At 34.2% G+C, this 14,145-nt stretch overlaps 1 protein-coding gene across 2 annotated transcripts; it reads left to right on the top strand.

The window, feature by feature from the left end:
- The first annotated feature begins 8,505 nt into the window (after nt 1-8,505).
- Nucleotides 8,506-13,046, top strand: LOC137739406 (uncharacterized membrane protein At1g16860-like). 2 transcript variants are annotated; one of them, XM_068478974.1, is made up of 6 exons: nt 8,506-8,773; nt 8,881-8,923; nt 9,701-10,655; nt 11,223-11,378; nt 12,203-12,414; nt 12,529-13,046. In XM_068478974.1, exons 3-6 carry the CDS (start codon nt 9,768-9,770, stop codon nt 12,719-12,721), a joined length of 1,449 nt encoding a protein of 482 aa, XP_068335075.1. In that variant the 5' UTR covers nt 8,506-8,773; nt 8,881-8,923; nt 9,701-9,767; the 3' UTR covers nt 12,722-13,046. The 2 variants fall into 2 exon arrangements, with proteins under 2 accessions (XP_068335075.1, XP_068335076.1); XM_068478975.1 differs by lacking the exon at nt 8,881-8,923 and having other exon boundaries at nt 8,507-8,773.
- The last annotated feature ends 1,099 nt before the right edge of the window (nt 13,047-14,145 follow it).

Genomic DNA, 14,145 nt, shown 5'->3' with positions numbered 1-14,145 from the left:
AGAAAAGTAAGTTTTATGTGGATGTTTAAACAAATACAAAGGTAATTATAGAGTTTTTGGGTGAATTTTGAGTTAAATCATTTTTTAAATTATTTTAGCCGTTGGATTAAAATTTGGGTTGTTAGATTTTTTTTTTTACCGTTAAATTTGATTATATTCGATTTCAGCCGTTGAATTCAATAAATATATAAATATAAAACTAAAAAAAATTGAATGTAGGCCATTGGATCAACCAACGGCCTAGTTGATTGTGGTCATTGGATCATAAAAGGAACCGTTAGGCTCATCAATGCCACAGACAAATGGGTGACATGCCCACGTGGGTGGGGCCATGCCGGATGTTGGGCTTGGCGCATGCCGAGAGTGCGCGAGTCCAGGCTTCATGCGTCGACTTTCACTCTCACTTGTGGGCCCCACAATTTTCTTCGGCCTAAATTCTGATTGGAATCTGGCCTTCTGATGTCAAATTCAATCCCAAAGCCTTCAAATTGAGTCAGCAAATAACACTTCAGTTGGATAGACTTTTGATGTCAAATATGCACAATGACATTCCACCTATAATGTTGACATCTCCTTTAGAGATGTTCTAAACTTTTCAATTAAATTGTAATTAGGGTACTTCTAGAATTTTGTGACCCTTTTCTTCTCTAGTTATCTTATCTATGTATTCATACACACACACATAGAGAATCACAATTTAAAAAACAGGCAAGAATTAAACTCTTTGTCACGAATGTAAATGAATGAATGTCCTATCGCTAGAATTAGAACTCTACACGGCACGAAGATGAACTTGATTAAAAGCAATAAAAACTAGCTTATTAAAGAAAACGAATGGAATATAATAGTCTTCCATTATGTTTGAATAAAAACCTCCTTGGACAAAGTAAAGATTAAAGTAGACCACATGAATTTGGTCGAATGTGAATAATTAAATTATTATGGTGGGAATTGAGTCTTTTTATTTTTTTAATTTATATATTTGAAACAATTTAGCCTAAGAGAGAATATATATATCTCCGTGTGTGTGTGTGTCTGTATATGTACACAAGGCTCATCACTTCCAATATTTGGTGACCTTAATTTTTCGATAGATGATGATGGTAGAGTAGGAGGTGGAGTGGATTATAATAATTTTGAATGACTATTTTATTGTGCATGGTGGATCAACCTTTATGAAATTTGTGGCAAGTGATAGAGACATCCCATCCCATGCTCACTGCACCAATTTAACCAACTTTTATCCAATCATAAACAAAATTAACATGGAACGGATAAGTTGCATTACTTTTTTTACACAACTTTTAATATATATTTGTTTGTGGAGCCTACTTTCTAATGTATTTTAACGATTGGACTCTTATTTTTTAGGTATTTTCTCAAAGTTCATGTCTTTAAAGAATCACCTAAATCTGAAATCATATAACCGTTGAATTAAGGGTTTATGGTTTCTTTGTAGAATCGTATTCGTCCATTTTCTCCGATACAAATGAATGTCTAAATGGTTTTGGATTTGTCCAAATTTTTTTTGCAACGATGATCTATGAATGATGTTCCAAAAGATAGACATTTTGAATCATTAAAATACATTGCGCATTATGCCCTACAAAAAAATGTGTCAAAAGTTGTGTAAAAAAAGTAATTGCCACACCCCCAATTAACATTTATTAAATTTCAAACAAATCAATCTCTTTCAAGTAATATCTTTTTAACATATTTGTCATTCAGTATTACGGTTTAATAATATTTTTATTCACTTATAAGTGAGAGGTCCCATTGTGAGACTAAGCTCATCCCATTTCCCTTAGGGCTTGTTTACCAAACCAGAATGAAAGTGTAGGAAACGGAATTGCACGAACTCCAAGTCATTCCGGTGTTTACCAAACCGTAGGCAATCAACATTCTGGTGGGACCCACCCAAAATCCAGAATACAATTCCTTAAATACCCAGAAATGGATTCTCGACTTGGGAGGTGGGAATTGAGTTCCTGGAAATAGATTCATCAGGGATCCAAGTTTTCTACCAATACTATCCTTATGCCTTTTTAGTAAACCCAAATACCCCTCACAATTTCACCTCCCCAGTTCCATGACCAGTCTATAGACCCATCTCTCTTCTCCCCAATCCCACCATTTCCTAACAGAGGAGCTGCAACTTCGGTGAAATCCCGACCCCTTTCTCCTTGCCCCGTCGCCGCAGACTATCCAAAACCCATGCATGAACTCACAAAGTGAGGGGAAAATGTGTGGCATGGCCGCATGGTCATCTAAGAACATGGGGTGGGGAGGGTTGTGATAGGTGGTGAGGAGCTGGATTTGGGGATGTAGGGAGGAGAAGATGGCATCGCAGTTTTCTGTTTTTTGGGGTTTTTTATGTTATTTTATATTTTTAATAAATTTGGTAATTATTTATTTTGCTAAATAGTTATGTTTTCATGTAGCCAATTGGATTTTATGAGCGTATGTGGTTATCAAAATTAACCATTAACTAGCATATAAAAATATTATTTATAACAAGGGCAGTTTAGTAATCAAATAAATTTCAATTCTGATTCATATGAGTGAGTAAACAACTTTTATGTAATCAACATCATTTTTATTTTGATTCCAGATAGTTTAGTAAACAGTTTCAACATGAATCCAATTCTGATTCCACCTCATTCCATCTCCTCATCAATTCAATTCCTCCTACTTTGATTACGGATTACTAAACGAGCCATTAGTGTAGATAATTTTTTTTTTCTTCAAGAAAAATTTATATAATTATGGAACATCATTTGTTCAAAAGATAATTAATGAAGTGAGATTAGTCAAGAATTTTGAATTTTCCTTTATAAATGATACTTTGTATAATATGGAACCATTGGTCTAAAAGATAATTAACAAAGTGAGATTAGTCAAGAATTTTGAATTTCCTTCATAAATGATATTTTGTATAATTATGGAACCATTGGTCTAAAAACAATTGAGAGACCATTAATTCGAAAATTACAAAGTTGAATAATTTTGGAGACGTAATGACGTATGAAGTTGCACAAGAAAGTTTAGTGTTTAGAAAATTGAGAATTGAGAATAAAATGCATTAATATGGTGAAATGAAACTGTCATGATAAGGGTTCATAATTTTTGTGTGACAAAGAATTGACTTGCAAACTAACTCTTCATTAAGCTCTCACCTTTTACAACCACATGCCCCCACACACTTCCTAACCCAACTCATGTTTTTGATCATGTCATTTAACTATATTTTAGTAAGGGTTTTTATCACAAATGATTCCTGAAATTGAACCATCCCATCAAGATGGTTTCTGAAATTGAAAATCAATCAATGTAGTCTTTGAAAATGAATGCTGCAAATCAATGTGGTCCTTTCATTACAATTCCGTAAAAATTTATGTTATGCTTATGTGTCACATAAATAGATCCTACAAATCTAATTAAATATTAGCATCTATATTAAAAATATTTAAATAATAATAAATAAAATTTTTATGTCAAAATAAAAATAAATAAATAAATAAAATATTTTTTTTTTTCCGTTGTCTTCCTCGCGCAGGCTTGGCTGCCATGGCAGCCCTGCCCACTACCAGCCGAAGCAAAAAATCCCATAGGTGTGGAGGGTTTTTGCCCAAATCTTTTGCTACTCATTGGAAAGATTGGTGTGCGGCCGTCAACTTAGGCCTCGGGTGCGGCGGTAGATCGGAGGATATGGTGGGGAAAAGGTGGGTGTCAGCAACGCTGGAGTCGAAAACAGAGAAGATGGTTTGGTTCAACTGGGTTTCTATCGTGGTATATTATGTTTGAATGGATAAAGTGACAAAAATGGAGCCATGGCAGCCAAGCCTGCTCGACGAAGATGACGGGAGAAATTTTTTTAAAATTTTTTTATTTATTTTGACATAAAAAATTATTTTATTATTATTATTATTTTTTAATTTCATAGTAATATTTAATTAAACTTGTAGGATCCACTTATGTGACACATAAACACAAAAACATAAATTTTAATGGAATTGTAACGAAATAACCACATTGATTTGCGGCATCAATTTTCAAGAATTATATTGATTGATTTTTAATTTCAAGAACCAGCTTGATGGGGTTGATCAATTTTAGAGATCATTTGTGATAAAAACCCTTTTAGTAATCATGACATGATTTTGTACATTTTAGTTGTCGTGAAATGATTTTTGTACACTATTTTTTTTCATTTTTTTTGCACATTTTTTATGTTGTTTTTAGTTATTACCATAACAACAAGAACTAAAGCTTATCGTACTAAGTGAGGTTAGTTGTATGAATGTTAGAATGCCATTGCGCTTGGTTTTGCGTCAAGTTTTTCTTTAGTTTTAAGTACTCCATATATTTTCTTGTAGTCTCTTTCAAATTTTTCATAAATTTTCATACACCTATTTTACTTAAGATTTCATCTCATAATCGCATCTTCTTAGAATATTTGTTAGAAGATGCGACTAATAAAGGAAAATCAAAGGATGAAATTAATAGAAAGTAGGGGTGAAATGCAGAAATCACCATCCAAAGGTTGTGTTTAGTACACGAAAAGGAATTCATAGAAAATGATTTCTCGTGTCATTTCATGAGGAAGGGAAAGATAACAATCAGCAAAATGAATACGAGGAAATGGAGGAGGGCTTCACTTTTTCAAGTCTGGACTTATCAAACACGGCAAATACAACCATTCTCAAACTTTATTTCCAACATTTCAAACGACAAATTTTTCAATATTTCAGAAACACTGTTTGACATATCAAGTATCTTAATACAAATAGTTTTAAATTTTTTTTTTAAGTATTTAACTACTTGTATTATTACACTTAATATATCATATTGTGTTTCTGATACATTGAGCAATCTCTCGTACCAAATGTAATCTAATTATAAATGACATTTACTCTCCCCCCTCTCTCTGCCCAACACATGTTTGTAGTTGATTCCAACTTCATGGAACAAGTCAGCACAAGTACCTACTTTGATAGAGTCATATTCTTTATCAATTAGCAAACTTCATTTCTTGGTAAGATGTACTAATCTAAGCAATCACTTAAAACGGTGGAAAATTATATTCCATCTGTTTACTCCTGATCAATGTGACACTACATACAACACGGCTTAGCCTAATCAATGTAACTGCACTTGGGAATTGGATTCTTGTCTTGTTCATGTTTGTTTGAAAACGAAAGTGATTTTTACTCACATATTTTACTTTATATATGCACACTTTTGTTTATTTTTATATTTAAATTAAAAGTGAATTAAGAGACGCAACACTAACACTTAAATGTGCATAGAAAAAAACTTAATTTTAGCTACAATCCTATGGCTTGATTCACCATTTTACTATTTGAAACTCAAAGTTCGCTCCATTTTACTCTTTGGAACTCAATTTTGATTTCGTTTTGCTTTCTGAAACTTTTGAAAGTCGTCTTTATAAAACACAAAATTTGCTTCACATTGCCTTAGATCTGTTCAATTCTTATGTGGGAACAAAGACAACATTAGTTATGCTCCTTGGAACTTTATTTGGTCTCCTTTTTAAGTTTCAAAGGGTGGGACCAAAATCGAGTTTCAGGTACATAACTATTTTCATTTTTTAACTAATCTACCCCTTTTGACAATTAAAAATCTCTATTATATCACGAAGAAAATAGAATTGTGTGATTCCTTTCTTAGCATTACCAATTATATGAAAGAAATCTTCCATTTCTCTTCGTCTGTTTGGTTCACGAATTCGAACATGAAATTGGATATGAGAAACCAAACCATTCCCATGTTTTTTTTTTTTTTTTTGGTAAAACATTATTAGTTTTATTAGAACATTAAAAAAATGTACAAACTTCAAAGTGGCATCCTAAATTAAATCTAGGACAAAGTTTGGCTGCTGCACAATTAGCAGCAGCTCCTGCTGATTAGGGGTGGGCACAATTTGATTTAGTGCGGTTTTGAGTGAAACCAAAATCGAAATCGAAATTTTTTATGGTTCGGTTCGGTTCAGTTTTGAAGTCAAAACTGAAATGAAACCAAACCATTTGATTCGGTTCGGTGCGGTTTCAAACGGTTTCAGTTTGGTTTTTAAGAAAAAAATGTACAATTTCCAATTTAACATATTAATAAGCATTTCCCAATAGCAATAGGAAAATGACATTTGTTATGTAAACAATTAGCATGTTGCACGCAGTTGTGATGTTAAAACATGTTTGTGCAACAAAAATGTGTCCCTTTCAATGTTTATCATAAAACAAGTTGAATAAATTTGAATTCATTAAATGTGACCGAAACTTTCATACTAGAATATGTGATATCATGCTTCAAATGAGTGGACTTCATTAGATCATTGTTCGACTCTTGATAACAAGATTAGTCCACCCTTGTACATAGATGTGTGTGTGATGGTATAAAATAACAAAGGTCATTCAAGTTAATGAACGAAAGAAAGTGATGAATGATGATATTCTAGTGTGGTTGAGTCCATACTAAGTGTATAGATTCTAACAAACAACTAATTAAAACATGAAATCTAAAATGAACATTTAATTAAATATTTATTAATATTTGCGGTGTGGTTTTCAAAAGCCAAAACTGAAACCAAATCGTTTTCTATGTTGCGGTTCGGTTTCAAAACGGCAAAACCAAACCATTCGGTACGGTTCGATTTGGTTCACGTTTCGGTTTCGGTTTTCGATTCTAAGTGCCCATCCCTACTGCTAACAACCTATGTCGTTATTCTTTAGTTTGACACCGGCCAAGAATTATTCAGTTTGAAAAGCGAATTGGACAAGTGTCAAATAAAAAGGGAGCTGCCTTGGTTTTTTTTTAATCATTAGTATTATGACATTTAATGTACGAAATTGGCATATTCGTAAATTTGTCGTACTTCAAATTTTTTTCCTCCAATCACTGGGGAAAACATTTAATACATTTGTATTTACTAACTTACCCTTGTTAGAAACGTAAAATATCAATTTAGTTCAATTAATGCGAGCGTATGATATTGAACACTCATGATTTTTGTTACTTTGTGAACCAAACATGGGAAGAGAAGGAAAAGGATTCTAGGAATCTTAGAGATTCTATGATAGGGACCGTTCATCATATATCGTATGGTCAAAAATTATTCTAAAATTTAAAATTTAAAATTAAATATAAATAGTATCTAATAAAAACTGACCGTATGATGTACGATAAATGATCACGATCACGAAATTCTTAGGATCCCTAAAAAAAAGATCCGGCAAGGATCCACAAATGATATTTCCTTAACACGAATTTTCTGCGTTTTCGAACACGAGAGATGGCATCTGTCATTGTCATTTCCTATGAAGAATGAGAAGAAAGTTTTATTCCTCAAAAGTTCGTTCAACAAACCAACCAGACCCTAAAACAATACATCGAAATTATTTCACAAGCGTACCAAATTGAACTTTAATGGAATGGTGTAGTGTTCATATATATATATATTTTTTTTTTTTTTTGGAAGAAAATCGATAAAATATTATTAGAGCAACTGAAACCAGACATGAGATGAGCAATTGGAAATGGAGAAGAAAGAAGAAAGTTGAAGGATATCAAACACTTCCACAGTTACTTTATTATAATGAAAAGATCTCAGGATGAGGGTAAATGCTTTTACTTTTGGAGTATCTTTATAAGACTTTGAGTGCAATTTTTTAAATATTTTAAAATAATCTAATTTTAAAAAAAATGAAGTTAAAACTTTGACAAATGTGTCGTGCATATCGTTTCGAGACTGATTTGGAATTGGTTAAATATTTTTAAAAGCAGCTCCTTAAAAAAATTAGGGCCTTAATTTTGTTTAATACATGGAAAAAAAGTGTTTTCTTTTCAAAAACATGGGTCCAAAATAATAAAAAGCAGAAGTAGCTCTGCACATACTCATCAAAATAGTGCTTTTTCATTAGAGGTTGATAAACAATATCAATTATAAAGTTTTCATATTGACAATCTTACTCCCATTGTTTTTTGCTAAAAGTATTTTTAGCACTATAATTTACCAAATACTTACCTATTTTTTTTTTACAATTTTTTATGCTCACAACACAGTTTTCAAAAGAAAAAAAAAACACACAATAACCCTAAACTAACTCGTAGCCAACTACCTTAACCCATGTTTGTTTATTTTGTTTTTGTTTTTGTTTTGCTTGAGTAGTAGGATTTGAGCCTACGTCGTTTACTCTATAATGATTAAATAAAGTCTTAATAAATAAAGACAACTGTATTTCTCAAGGATGGTAGGTACTTATCTTATGTTAAAAAAAATACTAGTGAACCTTCAAAACTCATGATATTAAAGAATACTCATTGAATATAAATTAGGAGGAAAAAAAGCTGCAGAAATAAATAAACCCCAAATAAAATGGAGAAAAAGGGACAAATACAAAAGAGAGAGTGATATAGGGAGAGGGTGGGAGGTGGAAGGTGACTTTTGAGGTAATTTTGAAACAATATGTTTGTTTATCCAAAGTCATTTACTCAGTTTGGTGGTTTTTCCCGGATGAGACAACCTACCAGTTGTTGCGGCTCTTTGAAGAGTGAGAAAGAGAGAGACTTTTTTTAGGGGAGAGAGAGAGAGAGAGAGAGAGAAACAAAGCATTTCAGAGAGAGAAACAGACTGTGACTGCTCCAGAGATGGGATCTCACTCTCACCAGCAGAATCATTGCTACTATTATTACCATTTCAACCACTGTGTTTGATCCATTTCAGCAACCAAATCTTCTGCTTCTTCTTCCTCTTCAGGTATTGCTCTTACTCTTTACCCCCATTTTTCTTCCCATTTTGCCCCTCCCCCATTGTCACCAATCTGCTCTGAAGAACCCATATCCTAATTTTGCTAATTTTTGTAGATCTTCCACATTTCCATGGTTGTAGTTCAAAATGGTGATCTGGGTATGCTTTGTTTCTCTGATTTGGGCTGTGAAAGTTGTTCCTTTTATTTATTTATATTTATTTTTATATGGGAATGTCATGGTTTTTACTGGAGCATGCTTAAACTGGAGGATTTTGTGTTGTTTTTCTTGCTTTATTGAATATCTGTCATCAATTTAGTTCCTTTTTTCTGTACTCTGATTGGTTGATGGGAAAATGTGGAAAGGAAACAACCTTTCAATGCTGGGTTTTGTCAGTTCTTGTTAAAAGAGATGACCGAAAGCTTATGGGAGCAAAGCCATTTAAGATGGTTTTGGGAGTTTTTGTTTTGCTGCCTATCAATTATATCTGAGATCCAGAAAGAGCCAGAATTCGGCTATTCCTTCTTTTTGCTTCAGATCTTTCATTCATGAAATTTGTTCGAAAGATGACAGATTTCTGACTGGAATCTTTGTAATTAGTAAATGATTTGTTGTACTTGCAATTCTATTGTAGTTTAAGCATTTTGCCCAAAAATTAAGAAACTTTGTGCCACCCAGAACAAAATGTTGCTCTCAAGACTTGATCTTGGATGTTCATTTTCGCAATTGATGTTGGATGTTCGTTTTCGCAATTCAGTAATGCCGTGAAGGTTTAGATGTTATATCAAGATTGCTTGCTTTTCTTGCTATATTGTGGTGTGGTTGATTGGATCATCACCATTATACCTTTAACTTTTATTTCTTGATTGTCTCAAGTTTTCATGCTGGTTAAGGATTATATGAACAAGACCTGATTGCCTCTCTTTCTCTCTCACAGTAGGACTTTGAGTATCTCTTGGTCATCCATTCTCGTGCCTTGATTCTGTGCCCCTGAAAGAAGCTTGATGGGTTCCAGATTCCCATCTCATCAGCTCAGCAATGGTCTCTATGTATCAGGCAGGCCTGAGCAGCCAAAAGAAAGGTCCCCTACGATGGGTTCAATGGCCATGCCCTATACTGGAGGTGACATCAAGAAGTCAGGAGAACTGGGGAAAATGTTTGATATCCCTATGGATGGGTCCAAGTCTAGGAAATCCGGACAATTGACCAGTGCTCCTTCAAGGACTGGATCATTTGGAGGTGCGGCTTCACATTCAGGTCCTATCATGCCTAATGCTGCAGCTCGAGCGAGCTATACCACATCAGGTCCTGTATCATCTGGAGGCATGCCAGGTTCTGCTTCAGTAAAGAAGACTAATTCTGGGCCACTCAACAAGCATGGTGAACCATTGAAGAAGTCTTCTGGCCCTCAATCTGGTGGAGTGACACGTCAAAACTCTGGCCATATTCCACCTGTTCTTCCCACAACAGGTCTTATCACATCTGGTCCCATTTCTTCAGGTCCTCTAAATTCCTCAGGAGCACCTAGAAAGGTATCTGGACCTTTAGAGTCTATGGCATCAATGAAATTACAAAGTTCCTCAGTTGCTCACAATCCAGCAGTGACTACTCTTGGCCAAGATGAGTTTTCTTTCAGAAAGAACTTCCCAAAGACAATATTGTGGTCTGTGGTACTGATATTTGTGATGGGGTTCATAGCTGGTGGTTTTATTCTTGGAGCCGTCCACAATGCCATACTCCTTGCTGTTGTGGGAATTCTTTTCGCTGCTGTTGCTGCTTTGTTCACATGGAATACTTGTTGGGGAAGAAATGCTATTGTAAATTATATTTCTAGGTATCCTGATGCTGAGCTCAGAACTGCTAAAAATGGGCAATACGTGAAAGTCTCTGGGGTATGTAGCATAGCCAATTCTGATAAAATATCTTATATTTCTATCTCCTCTTGTTGGCTTATATTCCAATTGATATTATAATTCTAGCTGGTACTTTTCTTCCTTGCCTTAGATCTCAAATACCATCACTAAGTTGTTTCTCACTATGTGCATATGTCTGTTCTTCTTTTACTTTGATTCATGTTATAAAGTTGCACTTTGCACAATAATCATCCATCATTGTTTCTCCACTGATTTGAATTGGAGAGATGACATCTTTTACTGAGAACTGCAATGCTGTGAACGGAAGAACAGATGAGTTAATCTGTTTACATAAAAGTGGGAAATGAGTCTTGATAAAGTACAGAAACAGGTTGGACTTTTTTAATATTTTGAAGTGTGTAAATAAGCCCTGCAATCTTGAAAATTTCCTACTTTGACATTCAAATGCATATATGGATGATGCAACTGTGAACATATCCTGGATGGTACTTGTTGCTAAGTGGTTTATCATCTGTCATCGTGTATCTTTTTCTGCATAACTAGCATGCCGAAATTTTGATGTTATGTTTTTCGTAATTCTTGAAGGTGGTTACCTGTGGTAATGTGCCCCTTGAGTCATCCTTCAGGAGAGTTCCTAGATGTGTTTACACATCTACGAGTTTGTATGAGTACCGAGGATGGGGTTCCAAACCAGCAAACCCTACACATCGTCGATTTACATGGGGACTTAGATCATCAGAGGTCAGTAACTGAATCCTGTGGAATATTATGTAGCATGGATAATTCTATTGGAGAACCATACCCACTTTTGAATATGGATATGTAACTTATGAATACTCCGCAACATATATCTGATTATAGTTATATGCATTTAGACTTCTCGTAGTTATTCACATGTTTCTTGAAGTTATGGTCAGGCACTTCTTGAGAGTTTAATGGCATGTATATGGCATTAACGACTGGACAACAAAAGACATAGCACACACAATTAGTATGTCCTTGGCATTAACGACTACAATTAGTATGTCCTTGGCACATCATACTTTTTCTCACGAGAATTGTTATCTTGTATATATTGCTTAAAAGTTGTGTTCATAACTTCATGTTAATGCTTAAAGGCCTTGTAACTTTATTAGCCTTGTAATATGTTTCCTCGTAGGCTCATATTCTACGTATCTCTTAATTCTCAATTCAGTGCCTTTTACGAATGAAATTGTACATTTTTTCTGTTTTTAAGTAGAACAATTGCAAAGAGAATGTTATATTCTTTTTTATCCTCAAATCAGGGACCTTTTTCTTTTCACAAGTAAGAAAGAAGGAAAAAATTACAAAAGATTTGCATGTTGGTGAAGTGGTTGATTGCCTTTGTGATGCGTACACTAGGCATCTTAGTTACCGCTTTATGTCTACAAAGCTTCTTCTGCTAATCATTTTTCTTTCTCCCATATCACATAAATGCCCCAGTTGACAACTGGAGGGCCGATGTGCATGAAGCGATGGTGTTGCATTTTTGAGTTTAAGGATCTTAAATGCTGAAGTGTACATTTGTCTATGTTGCTTGACAGAGCCGCGTAGTGGACTTCTACATCTCTGATTTCCAGTCTGGTTTGAGAGCACTAGTTAAGACCGGCTATGGAGCAAGAGTTACTCCTTACGTTGATGAGTCCGTCGTTATTGACGTTAACCCAGAAAACAAAGACATGTCTCCGGAGGTTCTCAGGTGGTTGGCAGAGAGGAATCTTTCAAGCGATGACCGTACAATGCGATTGAAAGAAGGGTAAAAACTTATCACTTAATCCATTGTAGGCGCTCGTAATTATTTGTAAGAAATGCATGAATCAGTTTACTCCGAGTCAGTCTTGCATAACTGCAAGTGATGTTCGTTTTGTAGGTACATCAAGGAAGGTAGCACGGTAAGTGTGATGGGAGTTGTCCATAAAAATGACAATGTTCTTATGATCGTCCCTCCACCCGAGCCACTGACGACTGGATGTCAATGGAGCAATTGTATTTTTCCAGCTAGCCTTGAGGGGGTTGTTTTGAGATGTGAAGACTCCTCGAAAAACGATGTCATACCTGTTTAGTTGTTTGTGTGCTCCATGAAACTTTTCGGGTATTGTTGCTCTTTTGAGAAATATTTTGTTCCCGGTGTCAAAATTGATGGGGGTGGCGGCAGTGACGGTGGTGTAGTGATAAACAGTGACGAGCTTGATGGTTTAAGACAACGTGATTTTTTTTTCTCTCCTTGTGTATAGATTTTAGAAAATTTCTTATCCATTGTTTTTCGTAGGGTTTGAAAGTTTCTGTAATGGTGTGGCTTCTTGTAGTGGGGATTTTACAAGTGTGAGGAGACTTTGTTATAAAGGAAAGTGTTACATAATTCATCGGTTCATTTTTTGTTTTTGTTCATCCGTTTGCCTCTCTCAAATTTGCTTTCTTCTCTCACAGCCTGCATGGTTTTCACTATTTTCGATTGTTTTTTCATGGTACGTATTACTAAATGGTCCGGGAAATTAACAGTTTAGATCTTGTATATAATAGAACAATTATATCCTACGTAAAACCTGTACCCCTGAGTGGAATGTAGCATTGTAGCCGGACAGCGCGGACCAATTTCTCTTGAGAAGGACGAGGCAACTGTTCGGTTCATCATTCATCATGCCCCTTTCCCCTATTTTACCTAATCCCAAATCATTGTACGAATGCTTGGGCTGGTTTCGTGCTACTTCTTAAGAAAAAATCTAGGGAGTTCTAACGAAATACTCGTGGTACTGTTCATTTTATTGAAAAATCATATTTTTACACTAAAAAGTCAATCCTTGTATATTCACTTTACCTTTTATTTTGTCTTTATCGTTAAAAATCAAAATTTTCAAACATTTTTCATTAGTTTTCCTAAAAATTCTACGCTCATTTTTTAGAAGTGATTTTATATGAATTACGTTTAAAATTTCTTTAGAAAATCTAAGTGCTTCGCAAGGAAACGTGCTTCTCTAGAAATTTCCAAACAGACACTTGAAAAATTTGAGAGTTTTTACAAGACCATCTCCGATTCTTGGGGATAAAACTTAAAATTTTAAGCCAAAAAAATTTTAAGCTATAACCCAGAAACTGCTTTTCTCATCGAAACCTTAGAGCTTAAAATTTTAGCCCGAGATATTAAATATTGATTTTAGCCTTTTTTTGTTTTGGTAAATTTTTTATAATAAAATTTATGTAGATTATACTAATTTATTTTTATGAAGATTTTAATCTAAAAATATTTAAATTTCTAAAAACATTTTAATCTAAAAATATTTGATTAAAATAATTTTCTTAAATTATTTTAGACGTTAGATTTAATTTTGGGCAATCATATCTTTTTTTTTTCACCATTAAATTTGATCTCATTTGATCACAGCTGTTAGATTATAAGTAACAAAACAAAAAAAAGTTTGAAATATAGTAGTTTGGTGGGTCAAGAATAATTTAATACAGACTTAAATCCTGTGGGAATCTAACCCAGAGA

This window comes from Pyrus communis, chromosome 7 (genome assembly GCF_963583255.1).
Source record: "Pyrus communis chromosome 7, drPyrComm1.1, whole genome shotgun sequence".
NCBI lineage: Eukaryota > Viridiplantae > Streptophyta > Magnoliopsida > Rosales > Rosaceae > Pyrus > Pyrus communis.
Note: the sequence above shows the minus strand (reverse complement) of the source record. Positions and strands in the feature narration are given on the sequence as shown.

Coding starts and splice junctions, on each gene's coding strand:
- LOC137739406 (XM_068478974.1), top strand. CDS start 9,768: ATGGGTTCCAGATTCCCATCTCATCAGCTCAGCAATGGTCTCTATGTA. Junction 10,656..11,222: donor AATACGTGAAAGTCTCTGGG/GTATGTAGCATA, acceptor TAATTCTTGAAG/GTGGTTACCTGTGGTAATGT. Junction 12,415..12,528: donor ACAATGCGATTGAAAGAAGG/GTAAAAACTTAT, acceptor TTCGTTTTGTAG/GTACATCAAGGAAGGTAGCA.